Below are 15,693 nucleotides of genomic sequence, written 5' to 3'. Positions count from 1 at the left end.
TTAAAGGGGCACTATAGCAAAAAATTGTAAAATTTAAAATACAGTGGGCCATATGCAATTCAAGGAGATAAGAAGCTGAAAACATGCAAGCTTCTTATCTCCTCACATCGCTCAGGATTTACCGGCAAATTCAATTGCCAGTTTCACCTGAGCGAGGTATTCGCCGAGCGATGCTCCTGTGTGGCCAGCGATGTGGAGCGAGGCATTTGTGCCATGGAGCTGTCCTTCAGCACCACGACACTGCTGCCTCGCTTCCCGGGAAGATGCGCGCGCATCGTTGCAAGGCTCGTACCCACCGCCCGTCGTCTCCTGCCGCTCGTCGCTACCACGGTACCTTCAGAAGATCATCCTGATTCTAATTGGACCAATGAGAATCAGGATGATTCTCATTGGGCCACCTAGTGGACGAATGGGGAGCCCCGGCGGGATACTCAAAGATGCTTTGCCGGCTCCAAGAATACTCACAGTCACACAGAGATGAGCGGAGGAGCGGCGTGGGACATGCGGCGAGACGGGAACGATGGAGGTATGTTTTTTTGTTACATTTTAAATAGGTAAGGAGTCAAAGCTGACTCCTTTACCTATTTAAATCACTGGCATCTGGGGTTTCCTTAGTAAAGGAGGCTCCCAGATGCCAAAATCAGCCCGCTGACAGCAGCAATAAGTATTTTCGCCTGCTCAGAGCAGGTGAAAAGTTAGCACCTATGTTTGCCGGGAAGCGATTGCAAAATGCAATTGCATAGGGGAAAAGGAACTTGCTGGGCGATTATATCGCCCAAGCGAGTTCTTTTCCGCCCTGGGGGGTGTTAAATGCAATTGCATTAGGCGACCTTGCTGACGCCTAATTTAAGAACTCGCCAGCACTTAGCGCTGGCGAGTTTGGTAATTGCATAGGGCCCCGTATGTGCAAACTGAGACAAATAAGAAGTACGTTTTTTTCCAGAGTAAAATGAGCCATAAATTACTTTTCTCCTATGTTGCTGTCATTTACAGTAGGTAGTAGAAATCTGACAGAAGCGACAGGTTTTGGACTAGTCCATCTCTTCATAGGGGATTCTCAGCAAGGCTTTTTATTCTTTATAAAGATATTCCCCAAAAAGGATTTAAACAATGATGCTGGCCAGCTTCCCTGCTTGCTACACAGTTTTTTGGCAGTTGGACAGAGCAACTGCCATTCACTAAGAGCTTTTGAAAATAAATAAATCTCGGAGAATTCCCCCGTGAGGAGTTGGACTAGTCCAAAACTTGTCGCTTCTGTCAGATTCCTACTATCTACTGTAAGTGACAACAACATAGGAGAAAAGTAATTTATGGCTCATTTTACTCTGGAAAAAACGTACGTCCTATTTTTTTTTTTATGTTTGCACATATTTTAAATTTTACAATTTCTCGCTATAGTGCCCCTTTAAGTATTTCTACCTTAGGTGTAAGCTGTTAGAGTTGTGCCTGGAAATGTCTGGAGACTCATTTTGGTAAATTTTGTCATCTACATGACACTTTGAACGACACTTCGGATTGGACACTGAGGCCTGACACGTCAGGGGCCTGACTGGCTGTGTGCTTATAAATAGTCTGGCCTGCTGAGTTTATCACCACCACCCCTCTATCAGGTAGGCCTAATTATGGTAATCAACACAGCAGGGGAGACTTAACATGCAAATTAAACAAATGTCTCTCTGCCAGCCAAACTTACATCCCAAAAAGAGGAATAAAAGGTGTCTGTACAGTATAGTTAAAGGTGCGACTATTTTCTCAGAGGGGCTCACAATCTAATCCCTACCATAGTCAAATGTTTATATATGTTTCATGTAGTTTATATATGGTAGTCTAGGGCCAATTTTAGAGGGAAGCCGATTAACTTATCTGTATGTTTTTGGGATATGGGAGGAAACTGGAGTGCCTGGAAGAACCCCACACAGACACTGGGAGAATATACAAACTCCTTGCAGATAGTGTCCTGGCTGGGATTTAAACTGAGGACTCAATGCTGCAAGGTGAGAGCACTAACCACCACACCACCATACTACTCACTCTGTATAAATCACAGTCACATCTGGAGTATGGGATACAGTTTAACAGACAGACACTGACATACTAAAGCAGGTACAAAGACAGGCAACTAAATTAATCAAAGTAGGGAGGAGTCTGGAGAAGTCCAAGGGTCCTTTCCAGAAAAGCAGAAAAACACAGAGCCCCCAGGAGCCGTATGTATGTACTCGGTGCACGGTCAGATGGGCGCAACGTGAACCAAGTGACCAGTGGCGTAGCTACAAACCTCTGGGCCCCGATGCGGAATCTGGATGTGCCCCCCCCCCCGGAAACAACATCCCCCCCCCCCCCACAACACTCGACGCACACACATATCCGAATCCCTTTAGCTGTGCATGGCATGGCTATATCAATTCAGCTTTGCAACAGCATGGGTGGCACGTTCAATTTGCAAACATACGCAGCACCCAGAGGAAATAGGGCAAGATGCCAATCTGAAGGAATTAAAGTATTACAGTAGAATCCGTTTATAGTAAACAGGGGCATTGCTAGGATCCTAAAAGATCCGGGGCAACAATGGGCACTGGGTGGGAAGGATCTGCGGCGTGCGCAGTGCACCATGGCAAAAATGGGTGTGGCCATGCAGGGAGTGGACGTGGCCATGGGTGGGACCAAGTTACATGAACTTAACAGCAGTGTAACCTGTAACTGTACATACTGAAGGTAACAGATCAGCACACACTGCAGCTAGTTTACTATCATTACAGGCACAGAGTAACTGCTTATACTGTACATACTGGAGGCAGCAGAGATCAGCACACACTGCAGCTAGTTTACTATCAGTACAGGCACAGAGCAACACCTTATACTGTAGATACTGGAGGTAACAGATCAGCACACACTGCAGCTAGCTTACTATCAGTAAAGGCACAGAGTAACAGCTTATACTGTACACTCTGGAGACAGCAGAGATCACCACACGCTGCAGTTAGTTTACCATCAGTACAGGCACAGAGCAACACCTTATACTGTACACTCTGGTGGTAGCAGATCAGCACACACTGCAGCTAGTTTACTATCAGTAAAGGCACAGAGTAACAGCTTATACTGTACACATTGAAAGTAGCAGAGATCAGCACACACTGCCGCTAGTTTGCTAGCAGTACAGGAACAGAATAACAGCTTATACTGTTCACATTGAAATTAGCAGAGATCAGCACACACTGCCGCTAGTTTACTAGCAGTACAGGAACAGAATAATAGCTTATACTGTACACATTGAAAGTAGCAGAGATCAGCCCGAACCTAATGCTGGGAATAGGCGGCTCGATTCTGAGCTGATAAGATGGCTCGATAGATAATTTCCGACACGTCCGATCTGCCGCCCGATCGTTTTGCCGCTCGATTCTGCATTGGGGACAATGGAAAAAGATAAGAAAAACGAGCGGAAGATAAGAGAATTGCCCACAGAATTGAGCGGCAAAACCGATTGGGTGCAGAATCGAGCCCCAAAATCAACCCGTGTATTCCCAGCATAAGGCCCGATTCACACTTACGTTTAAAAACTTTGCTGCTGACACACACCCACCTGCTGCTGCTGCTGCTGACACACACACACACACACTGCTGACACACACACACACTGCTGCTGCTGACACATGCACACTCTGCTGCTGCTGACACACACACTGACACACATACACACACACACACACTGACACACACTGCTGCTGCTGACACGACACACACACGCTGCTGCTGCTGCTGACACACACACACTGCTGCTGCTGCTGACACACACATATACACACACACACACCTGCTACTGCTGACACACACACACCTGCTACTGCAGACACACACACACGCACACACACACACACACACACACACACACACACACACACACACACACTGCTGCTACACAAACACACACACACACATATATATACACACACACACCTGCTACTGCTGACACACACACTTACTTGCTGCTGCTGGCATGTGTGGCTAGTTCTGGCCAGGCTGGCACCTTAGGTGGTGTGGCAGTGGGTGGTGTGGCAGGGAGCCAGGGCCAGGCTGAGGGAGGACACTGGACTGTGGAGGAGGCAGCTGGCTGCACTAGGCTGGTGGAACCTGGTCCTCCTGAGCTTGGTGTTGCACGTCAGGCTGAGTTGCCATCAAGGTCAGCGGGCGCCGGGCAGGCAAATAGTTCAGCGGGGGTCAGCGGGCGCCGGGCAGGCATCTCCACCATGTGCAGGGGGCAGAGCTATCCACGCTCTCTCCAGCCCCCTGCCTTTGCAATAGTTCAGCGGGCGCCGGGCAGGCATCTCCACCACGTGCAGGGGGCAGAGCTATCCACGCTCTCTCCAGTCCCCTGCCTTTGCAATAGTTCAGCGGGCGCCGGGCAGGCATCTCCTCCACGTGCAGGGGATGGAGCTATTCACGCTCTCTCCAGTCCCCTGCCTTTGCAGTTCAATCGCAGGCACGCCCCCTGCCAGGTGCTTCTGATTGGGCAGGGGGCGGATGGGACAGAGCCTCAGCAAAGTGCTGGCTGACAGCTGAGTGTTACGAGCGGCGACCACCGCCCAAAACATGGCGGCCGCCATCTCGTACAAAACGGCCACTGCCAGCGCCAGGCATACCCCCAAGCCCCCACCCCTCGCCTCTTCAGGAGGCGGGCCCAGTCGCGACGGCGACCCCTACGACCGTGGGCCCTACACCCATGCAAATGACGACTTACCCTGAGTCCGCAAGGAGAAAAGCGCAATATAAATGTTATTTGTCTTGTCTTGTCTTGCAACTGTGATTACAAGTGGCGTTAAATACCTTTCCTCCCTTTCTGAGTTCTAGCAACTCAAAGGGAGAAGTAATTTGAGGTCTGGCTGTCGCCGGCACCCAAGTTACACTGTAAATACCGGTGCGCCACTATAGATAGGTAATAACATTACGTCCATGGAGGTGTTCAGGTCAGGCAGAACGCAGAGGTAAGCATCCTGCTTCACCCAGAAGCCTCATATAGAGTAGTATTTATGTTACACTAGGAAGTAGGAATGTGTAAATATAATTCTCACAAGTTGGGGGTTATATAAGACTAGCAACCACAGAATAAAGGCAAGTGAGGAGTGAGGAAGACCCGTCCTCACTTGGGCTCTAAGATCTTCTTTGCAGGTTTTAAGGGTCGCACTTTAGAAGGAGGAGTTGACTAAAAGATTTTTTAATTGGACACTACACAGATTGATCTGTGTAGTGTCCAATACAAACTTTTTCCTTGCATGCAAGTTGCTGTCTTCTTTTTGAGGTAAACAAGTTTATATTATTTATCATCACTGCTGACCTATGTGTTTTTGGGGGCATCTCTTCCCTCCCAGTAAATTAATCAGAGCAGTGGAAGGTTTCACTTACCAAGAAAGGTTCGGCAAACTACGTTTATTAAGCTTGGAAAAAAGGGTGGCTAAGGGGTGACCTGATTAACATGTATAAATACATTGTTGGCAATACATAAGCTTGGCAGATACACTTTTTGTCCCAAGGCCTGGACAAAGGACAATGGGGCTTGATCTGCATATGGAGGAAAAAGGTTCATGCCATCTGTTTCGAAAGGGGTTCTTTACAGTAAGAATGGATAAAATGTGGAATATTTTACCACAGGAAGTAGTTGTGGCAAATTCTATATCTGCATTTAGGGCTGGTGCACACCGAGCGGCTTTTTGGGCGTTTTCAGATCCGCTTGCGGCTGCGGATCTGCTTGGTCAATGTATCTCAATGGGGTGGTGCACACCAGAGCGGGAGGCGTTTTGCAGAAACGAAAAATGCCTGGGTGAGGCATTTTTTGGATTTCGGATGCGTTTCTGCCTCAATGTTAAGTATAGGAAAAACGCAAACCGCTCTGAAAAACGCCTGTTCAGAGCGGTTTTGCAGGCGTTTTTGTTACAGAAGCTGTTCAGTAACAGCTTTACTGTAACAATATATGAAATCTACTATACTGAAAACCGCAGCAGCAATCCGCAAAACGCTAGCAAAACGCCATAGAAAAATAAAAAAAGCGTTTAAAAATCTGCTAGCATTTTGCGGATCTGCTAGCGGTTTTTGGTGTGCACCAGCCCTTAAAGAAGGCTTGGATGCAGTTTTTTACTAGGTTCCATGGATTGATCCATGGATTTATTTAGTGAATTATTTAGTGAATATGCACCATAAAATATATACTGTACATGCATCTAATGTATTAAGCAAACATTTCACACAGGTTTGATTTTGAAAGCCAAGTTATAGAAATGGTAACCTGGTAATCATTAGAAAATTTGCATTATTTCGACTGAACTAACTGTATTTTTTATATTTAAATAAATGTGACAATTAGCTTAATTGATTGCCACTTTAATAAGAAATCACCAGCTACCTGTGATCACCGCTTTTCTGTGGTGACAAGTTATACATTCTGATTGTCATATTGGCAATGGGCAAATCCGGCTAATCATCACTTTCTGAATTGCCAAAAAACATTTGCAACGTTTAAGTGGAGAACACTATTTGCTTCAGTGGAGCAGAGTGTTATAAAGGGTGTTTTTATTTTTTCAAATTACCATTTGCTACCTTTATTGCAGATTTGTTTTACACATCATTTGTATTTCATACTGATAATTTTATTAAGTGAATAAAAGCTTCAGCCACTTTAATTGTGACTTTTTGGTTTCCTATACCAGGTAATAAGCTTTATTTATGAGACAAAGGTGAATAGGTCTTTGTGGATATCTAATATTTCAAGGAACTGAAAATATTCTGTCATGTTCCTGGCAACAATATAATTATCAATCAAGGGTCAAAGGTTACAGAAATGCCATTGACATTATACTAAAAAAAAAATCTGCAGTAACATATTGATTCTCTGTACAGCTGAAAGTTACGATCTGTGACCTTTCTGAATTCTTCATGCGATTTATTGGACATATTTGCATTTAAATTAAATGTCTAAAGGTCTTCGTTAATTAAAACTGCTATGACTGTTCCTACCGTGTTAACTCTTTCCCTTCTCCCTGGTTTGTAATGGAACAATGGCAGTAAAGATTTAGTATATACTGCATTGTGATGTCAGTAAGACAAATTGAACTACAAAGATTAAATTAAGGAGACATTAATTTTCATATACAGAAGAGGGAAACCGAGAGCCCAATATAGTGTAGTAAGTACTGCAAAAATTGATATATGTAAAGAGTACAATATATATACTCACAAGGCAGGGTTACCTCCAGGCAACCACTGTATAGGCAGGTGAGGAGATTATCCTGTCCCCACTCAGGAATAAGAAGTCGCTCTCTGTAGACAGGAAAAAAGGGGTATCCCCCTCCACCAAGGGTGGATAATTAATATTATGTAGAAAGAACAGAGGCGCCAGCAGGATAAAATCAGGTAATAAAATGTTTAAAAGTGCTTTGGAGGCAGCGGTTGGACTTACCTCCTGTAAGCAGACACTATAAACTGTCAGTTCAAATCTAAATAAATTTTATTGGCATACTCCAAGGGGGTCGCAACGCGTTCACAGGTGTAAACCTGCTTCCTCAGGCAATATAACATAGGAGCATACAACAGTAAAAGGTCCGGGTAACACCTGGCGCCTTTTAAACATTTTATTACCTGATTTTATCCTGCTGGCGCCTCTGTTCTTTCTACATTAATTTTCATAGTTTTACAAAGCAGTTAAAGGGACTCCGAGGAGTGCCCGAATTTAAAAGAATACACTTACCTGGGGCCACTTCCAGCTCACCGTAGGCGGTGAGGTTCCGCGACGGCTTCCTGGCTCGTTTCCTTCAGCCTCCGCCGCCCCCCCCCCCCCTTATCGGCGTCACCCGGCGACACCCGGACCTGGTGTCGGCCAGGTCTTCCTGGTTATTGACGCAATGCGTCATCACGACGGCCGCCTCGCGTCATCACGGCGGCCGGCATGACAGGTCTGTGCATGCGTGGAAAATCCGCGCATGCGCAGACCTGTCACGCCGGCCGACGTGATGACACCAGGCACGGGTGTTGCCGGGTGATGCCGATAAGGGGGGCCGGCTGAGGCTAAAGGAGACGAGCCAGGAGGACACCGCGGGACCTTGCCGCCTATGATGAGCTGGAAGAAGCCCCAGGTAAAGTGTATTCTTTTTAAATTCGGGCACTACTTGGAGTCCCTTTAAGAATTTAAAAAATAAGATATGGAACCTCATTGAACAATTCACTAACTACATTAATTTCTGTATTTTGCAGGTTTGGTCAGTAGCAGAAGATGGGCAATACAGAAACACCCCAAGAAGAATTAGAAGTGCCACAGATTGCTAGTCAGGATATACATGTAAATCATGTAGCTCATGAAGATCCAGTACCCCTTTCTAACACAGATGCTCCAACACTGGCCTCTTCAGTGGTCCAGGTGGACGTGCCTGCTCTAAACCATGAGCCTGGAAGTCAGCCAATTAACTCAGATGTCTGGAAGAAAGGGGGCCGTCTGCTGTCTGCTCTGTTGGCTATTAATGTGGGTCTTATAGCCTGTGTTCTAGTTAGCAGTGGTTCCCTAGAAGAAGTCACTGTGAAGGACACAGAAGTCTTAGCTTTTTTAGTTATCCTTATGCTCCTCTCCACTTTCTGGATGATATTTCAATTCTACTTTTCATGCCGAAAAAATGCAGTTCTCTATAAAGATTCACATGCAGGACCTGTATGGTTGAGAGGTAATTAGGCTCCAATATTCTAAACACATACATTAAAAATAATATATCTGTTATTTTAATGCTGGCCATACTCTCTACAATCTGGTTGTCCAATCTTTATCCATTCTTACCAGAGGTTTGTATTAAAGGACCACTATCACTAAAATTGTAAAATGTTAGTTACATGTAAACACATACAAATAAGATCATAAGATGTACAGAGGTGCCAAAAGGATAAAAGTATGCTAAAAGATTAAAATATTCGGGTGGCGGTGGTGGACCGGTCACTCCCAAAAAGGACACGAAATTGTCACTTAGGTAAAAGACAATTTATTCACATACTCCACGAACAATTCGCAACGCGTTTCACAGGCACAGAGGTGCCAAGCGTGCATTGGACCTATAGCTGTGTGATACTCCATATGTTTATTGCCTGATGAAGTGGGACTGTGCCCGTGAAACGCGTTGCGAACTGTTCGTGGAGTATGGGAATAAATTGTCTTTTAACTAAGTGACAATTTCGTGTCCTTTTTGGGAGTGACCGGTCCACCACCGCCACCCGAATATTTTAACCTTTTAGCATACATTTATCCTTTTGGCGCCTCTGTACATCTTATGATAAAAATATTCCACCCTGGTGGAAGGGTGATACACCCTTTTTTCCTTCTTCAGAGAGCGACATCTTATTCCTGAGTGGGGACAGGTCTAAATCTCCCCACCTGCCTATACAGTGGTTACCTAAGCGGTAACCCATGTTTGTGAGTATAATACTTACTTGTCATTTTTTCTCCTGTTTCCAATACGTACTACACTATACTGGGCTCTCGGTTTCTCTGTTTTACATACAAATAAGAAGTATGTGTCTTCCAGAGTAAAATTAACTATAAATTACTTTTCTCCTATGCTGCTGTCACTTACAGTAGGTAGTATAAATCTTACATACAGTTGATGTTGGTCAGATTGTATAAAGAATTTTCTATCAGATTATACAGTATTGTGTATTATATTATTATTATATTGTGTATGGCTAGTCAAATTCGATCTACTAATGCATTTACTTATACCATGGCCATCATACATGTGTGAATAAGTCCGAATTATGTATGTATTTAACTTACATTTCACAACATTTTATCGCTCATGACATTAAAATAATTAGGGCCTGTCAACACAGGCACCCCATGGTGTGTCAGCTAAATGTTTTTCTACACGCGTGCGACCGTAGAAGAAGGGGGGGTCGCAAGTGCCATAAAATGGGGTGGAATAGTTGTGCGGTGCATGCTGAAAAATGGGGGTATAGGCGCAGCACAGCCATGGACCAGGATGTGGGTGTGGTCATGGATGGAGCCAAATTTACGTGAACTTGGCAATGGTGGGACATTAGACTAGGACTATGATAGGGATTAGATTGTGAGCACCTCTGACACAGGTGCACCCCAGTTTAGGTAGTGGCTGGGATCCCCCATGTGTAGTGACACGGACCCCCTTGCTTAGGTGATGACAGGTGCCCCCAGTTTTAGGCAATGACTGGGACCCCTCATGTTTAGTGACAAGTGCTGCCCAGTTTAGGTGGTGACGGTAATCCCCAGGGTTAGGTAGTGAAAGGTGCCCCCCAGTGTAGGTAGTGACAGGTGCCCCCCAGTTTAGGTAGTGACAGGTGTCCCCCATGTTTAGTGACAAGGATCTCACTCACAGTCATCTCAGTAGACAGCGTCAGACCTCAGAATTTGCCAGCGACCAGTGAGAGTAGGCGCACGGTACCCTCGTGGACACCGTGCTGCATATGCAGAAGTAATGTTACTTCCGCATATCAGTACAGTGTCCACGAAGTCCTAGCGCCTGCACTCACTGGTCACTGGCTGATTTTAAGGTCTGACGCTGGCTGCTGGGATGCAGCGGGACGCCCAGGAGAAGACGACTGACGGCCTGAGGGGGAGGCGGCTGAGGGCCACATCCGCCCCATTTTGCCCCTATGTGCAGACGCCCATGCTTGCAGTAAAGCATGTAGCAGCTTTTGGCAGCCTGCTGCATTTTTCTCCCCCACAGGGGGACACAGAAGAACAATCCTGGGAACTTCATGTTGCTTCCAGGATTGCCTAATGGCCAGACAGACGACAGGAAAAATAGAGATATAAAACTTAGCGTTTGCATGAACGATGGTGATTGGTAATAAACAATGCTACAATCATTAAAATGGGCTGCACTTAATGCCACAGCCAGCAGTAAAGGTCATACAAGCGTCCATGTGACCCAGCCCTTAGTTTCAATCAATACAAGAAATATGCAAAGGGCACCTAAACTGAATGAAAAAAAAACAGTTTCACTTACCACTTCTACCAGCCTCCTGCAGTCGCCCAGTGCAAAAGGACTTTGGCCTTGTTTTTCCCAGGTGGCACTGAGTGCTATACTTACTGGTGTCTTTTGTTGTTGTTATATTTAAGAGGCGCTCCACAGGACATTACTCCAGCTTGTTCTTTATTGCCAGCGCAGTTTCTTAGGACTTTACAATATTTTATTAAGGTTTATAAAGGTTTTGGGTTTTTTTTTTGTTTTGCGGTGGTGGGGGTGGTGGTGAGGTCTTTGTTTTTTTTTTTTTTGTAAAAAAAACGTTTTTAATATACTGCAGTACACCAATCATGGATTTGCACCATGGAGGCTGACCATATAAGCAGGACAATCATTACAGTTCTCAAATGTGACCTCTTACCACCATTTCAAGTCCAAACTTGCTTTCATGTTACATACATACATGCACGCATACAAACCAACAATATGCTTTCACTAAGAGATACCTTGTTTCATCACAAAAACAGAGGGACTGAAATACAGTAAAATGTGTTAAAAAACGTTTTAAAGGGAGGCAGTGGTGGACTTACCTCCAGGTAGTCGGACACTCAATGCCTATTTTCAAAATTGGTTCTTTATTCAATAAGAAAATGTAACATCAATACTAACTCCACTGTGACGTGTTTCACGGGTGTAACACCATATAATTAGAGATGGTCCGAACCTCCGATTTTTGGTTCGCGAACCGCGTTCGCGAACCTCCGCAAACGTTCGCAAACATGCAAACTTTTGCGAACCGCAATAGACTTCAATGGGGAGGCGAACTTTGAAAACTAGAAACATTTATGCTGGCCACAAAAGTAATGGAAAAGATGTTTCAAGGGGTCTAACATCTAAATTTTTGCATGGATGAGTGGGATAGACGCCAAAAGTCCCAGGGAAAAATCTGGATTTGACGTAAAGCAGCGTTTTAAGGGCAGAAATCACATTGCATGCTAAATTGGAGGCCTAAAGTGCTTTAAAACATCTTGCATGTGTATACATCAATCAGGGAGTGTAATTAGAGTACTGCTTCACACTGACACACCAAACTCACTGTGTAACGCAACGAAAACAGCTGTTTGTGTTGTGACGGCCGTGCTGGACTGGTGCGCACCATGGCGAGAGTGCAGGCGATAACGGTTTTCAAGCCCATATGGTCACCAGGCTGAGGTAGCTCAATGACAGAACAACAGTGACTGTCCAGCTGATCGAATTTGGTCTGTCCACAATGAAACAACGACCTTATTATCTTTGGTGTGCCACCCCCCGAGACACTCATATAGCCGTCGGTCATTGCTTCATTGTGATACGCAAGCCCCTTCACTGCAGCAAGGTAACGATCACGAAGGGGAATTGAAACATGTACACGCCTTTTGTTTTGTTGTTGCAGCCACAGTGCAGCCAGAAAAATTAGGCAGGCATGTACACGCACCAGAAAGAATTGTTATTGTTTTTGTTAGCGACCGCTACTAGCAGGGGCCTTAAAAATTCAGGAATCCACCTGGAGTCCTGGACCCTGTTGGTGGTGGCGAAAAAGGCAGTCAAGCGGCCTGCAGGCAGAGATGCTGTGTGGAGAGCAACTTAGTCATGGGGCAGGCAGTCACATGGTGTGCAGGCACAGATGCTGTGTGCGGGGACTGACTTAGTCTTCGGGCTGGCAGTAGACCTTCGGGATCTGTGCTTCATACATTTTGAAAAAGGTGAGGTACTGAACACTTTTTTGACTTAGGCGACTTCTCTTCTCAGTGACAATGCCTTCAGCTGCGCTGAAGGTCCTTTCTGACAGGACGTTTGAGGCAGGGCAAGACAGAAGTTGGATGGCAAATTGGGACAGCTCTGGCCACAGGTCAAGCCTGCGCACTCAGTAGTCCAAGGGTTCATCGCTGTTCACAGTATCTCCATCCACACTTAAGGCCAGGTAGTCGGCTACCTGCCGGTCGAGGCGTTGGTGGAGGGTGGATCCGGAAGCGCTAAGGCGAGGCGTTGGACTAAAGAATGTCCGCATGTCCGAAATCACCATGAGATCACTGGAGTGTCCTGTCCTTGCCTGCGTGGACATGGAAGAAGGATTACTTGCAGTGGTATCTTTATTGCGTTGTGCTGTGACATCACCCTTAAACACATTGTAAAGCATAGTTGCCAGCTTGTTCTGCAAGTGCTGCATCCTTTCTGCCTTCTGGTGATTTAGACACATCTCCGCCACTTTGTGTCTATACCGAGGGTCTAGTAGCGTGGCCACCCAGTACAGCTCATTCCGCTTTTTTATACGGGGGTCCCACAACAGGCTGGACAGCATGAAAGAAGCCATCTGCACAAAGTTGGATGCAGATGTACTATCCATCTCCTCTTGCTCTTCCTCAGTGATGTCAGCTAAGTTCTCCTCCTCCCCCAGCCACAAACAATACCACAAGAAAGTTGAGCAGCACAAGCCCCCTGCGACACCTGCTGCAGTTGTTCTTCCGCCTCATCCTCCTCCTCCAAAACAACACCTTCCTTATTATCTGACTCCTCTTCCCCAAACGACTCTTTCTCCTCCTCCTTCTCCTCCCCCCTCTGTGCTGCCGCAGGTGTTGAGGAATCATCTGCTTCTGCTGAGAATTGATCCCACAACCCTTCCTCCCAGTCCCGTTCCTGTTCACACTCCTCCACAGCTTGATCCACCACTCTACGCACGGCACACTCCAGGAAGAAGGCATATAGGATCAAGTCGCAGATGGCACCTTTGCTGCTACTCACCAGGTTTGTTACCTCCTCAAACGGCCGCATGAGCCTGCAGGCATTTCGCATCAGTGTCCAGTACTTAGGCCAGAACATCCCCATCTCCCCAGACCGTGTCCTTTGACTGTAGTTGTAGAGATACTGTTTGACAGCTTTCTTCTGTTGTAGCAGGCAGTCGAACATCAGGAGGGTCGAATTCCAGCTATCACAAATCAAGCGTCTCACCGGCAAGTTGTTTCTCCGCTGAATATTGGCAAAGTGTGCCATGGCCGTGTAAGACCGCCTGAAATGCCCACATACCTTCCTGGACTGCTTTAGGACGTCCTGTAAGCCTGGGTACTTAGACACAAATCTCTGAATTACGAGATTGAGCACATGTGCCATGCAGGGTACATGTGTCAACTTTCCCAAATTCAAAGCTGAAATGAGATTGCTGCCGTCGTCACACACCACGTTGCCGATCTCCAGTTGGTGCGGGTTCAGCCATTGATCCACCTGTTTGTTCAGAGCAGCCAGGAGAGCTGCTCCAGTGTGACTCTCTGCTTTGAGGCTAGATATGTCTAAGATGGCATAACACCATCGTACCTGGCATGCAGCATAGGCCCTGGGGAGCTGGGGCTGTGTAGCTGGAGAGGAGATCGCAGCACCAGTAGAGGTGAACGGCCACTCAGCCAAGGAGGATGACGACAGCGAAGAGGCTGTAGCAGGAGGAGAGGAGGTGGCAGCAGGCCTGCCTGCAAGCCGTGGAGGTGTCACAAGTAGGTCTGCTGCACAGCCACGTACTCCCTGCTTGTCAGCAGTCACCAGGTTGACCCAATGGGCTGTGTAAGTAATGTACCTGCCCTGACCGTGCTTGGCAGACCAGGCATCCGTGGTCAGATGGACCCTTGACCCAACGCTGTGTGCCAGAGATGACACCACTTGCCTCTCAACTTCATGGTACAGTTTGGGTATTGCCTTTTTAGAGAAATAATTGCGGCCTGGCATCTTCCACTGCGGTGTCCCAATGGGCACAAATTTACGGAAGGCCTCAGAGTCCACCAGCTGGTATGGTAACAGCTGGTGAGCTAACAGTTCCGCCAAGCCAGCTGTCAGACGCCGGGCAAGGGGGTGACTGGCAGAAATTGGCTTCTTCCGCTCAAAGATTTCCTTCATGGACACTTCGCTGCTGTGGGCAGAGGAGCAGGAACCGCTTAAGGTGGGAGACAGAGTGGAGGAGGGTGGCTGTGAAGGTGCAAGGGATAAAGCGGCTGACGATGCTGCACCTGAAGGAGGAAGAGGAGAAGGAGGGTGGCTTTTCTTTTGTGTGCTGCTTTTGCTCAGGTGCTCTTCCCATTGCAGTTTGTGCCTTTTCTGCATGTGCCTTCGTAAGGCAGTTGTCCTTAAGTGGATGTTGGCCAATTCTTGGAGGCAGAGAGAACAGATGGCATTTCTCCGATCTAAGGCAGTCACACTAAAAAATTTCCAAACCGCTGAGCCCCCCTGGGGTGATGGCACTATGGTGGCATCAGCAGCTGACGTTGAAGGGCATGTTGGCTGGCTGTACATAGGTGGTGATACATGGCGCCGGACACTGCCACCAGCTGTTTCTGACGACGAGCTTCCCCTGCTTCTTTCAGGAACTCGTCTCCTCCTACTCCTCTCTGACTCCCCCTCTGAACTGTCCCCTTGGTCATCTTTTCTCTTAGGATCCCACATGACATCCGTATCATCGTCATCATCATAATCATACTGCCCAGCTTCGCTTGCCTCAGACACCTCATAAACTGCACAACAGCAGGTACTTCATCATCCTCCTCCTCACACGTTATGTCCATAGTGTCGCCTAACTCAGACATATGAGGTGGTGTAACTTGCCTAGCGCCTTCATCTTGTTGTAATAGTAGTTGCTGTGAATCCGTTAATTCCCCACCAAATAACTCCTGCGAAGTGTCAAATGGAACGGATGTGGTGCTAGTAGAAGCGCTGGTGGCTG

The 15,693-nt window shown here is 46.7% G+C and overlaps 1 protein-coding gene across 1 annotated transcript in view; it reads left to right on the top strand.

The window, feature by feature from the left end:
• The first annotated feature begins 2,121 nt into the window (after positions 1 to 2,121).
• The window catches only part of LOC137542311 (proton channel OTOP2-like), a 128,118-nt gene continuing 114,546 nt past the window's right edge, over positions 2,122 to 15,693 (top strand). The window contains exons 1-2 of the mRNA XM_068264136.1: positions 2,122 to 2,208; positions 8,233 to 8,693. Of these exons, the coding sequence (XP_068120237.1) occupies positions 8,252 to 8,693 (442 nt within the window). The 5' untranslated portion in view covers positions 2,122 to 2,208; positions 8,233 to 8,251. The remainder of the gene's footprint in view (positions 2,209 to 8,232; positions 8,694 to 15,693) is intronic.

The sequence above is a fragment of the Hyperolius riggenbachi genome, chromosome 12 (genome assembly GCF_040937935.1).
Source record: "Hyperolius riggenbachi isolate aHypRig1 chromosome 12, aHypRig1.pri, whole genome shotgun sequence".
NCBI lineage: Eukaryota > Metazoa > Chordata > Amphibia > Anura > Hyperoliidae > Hyperolius > Hyperolius riggenbachi.
The sequence above is the reverse complement of the archived record's forward strand: the minus strand, read 5'-3'. Positions and strand labels throughout refer to the sequence as shown.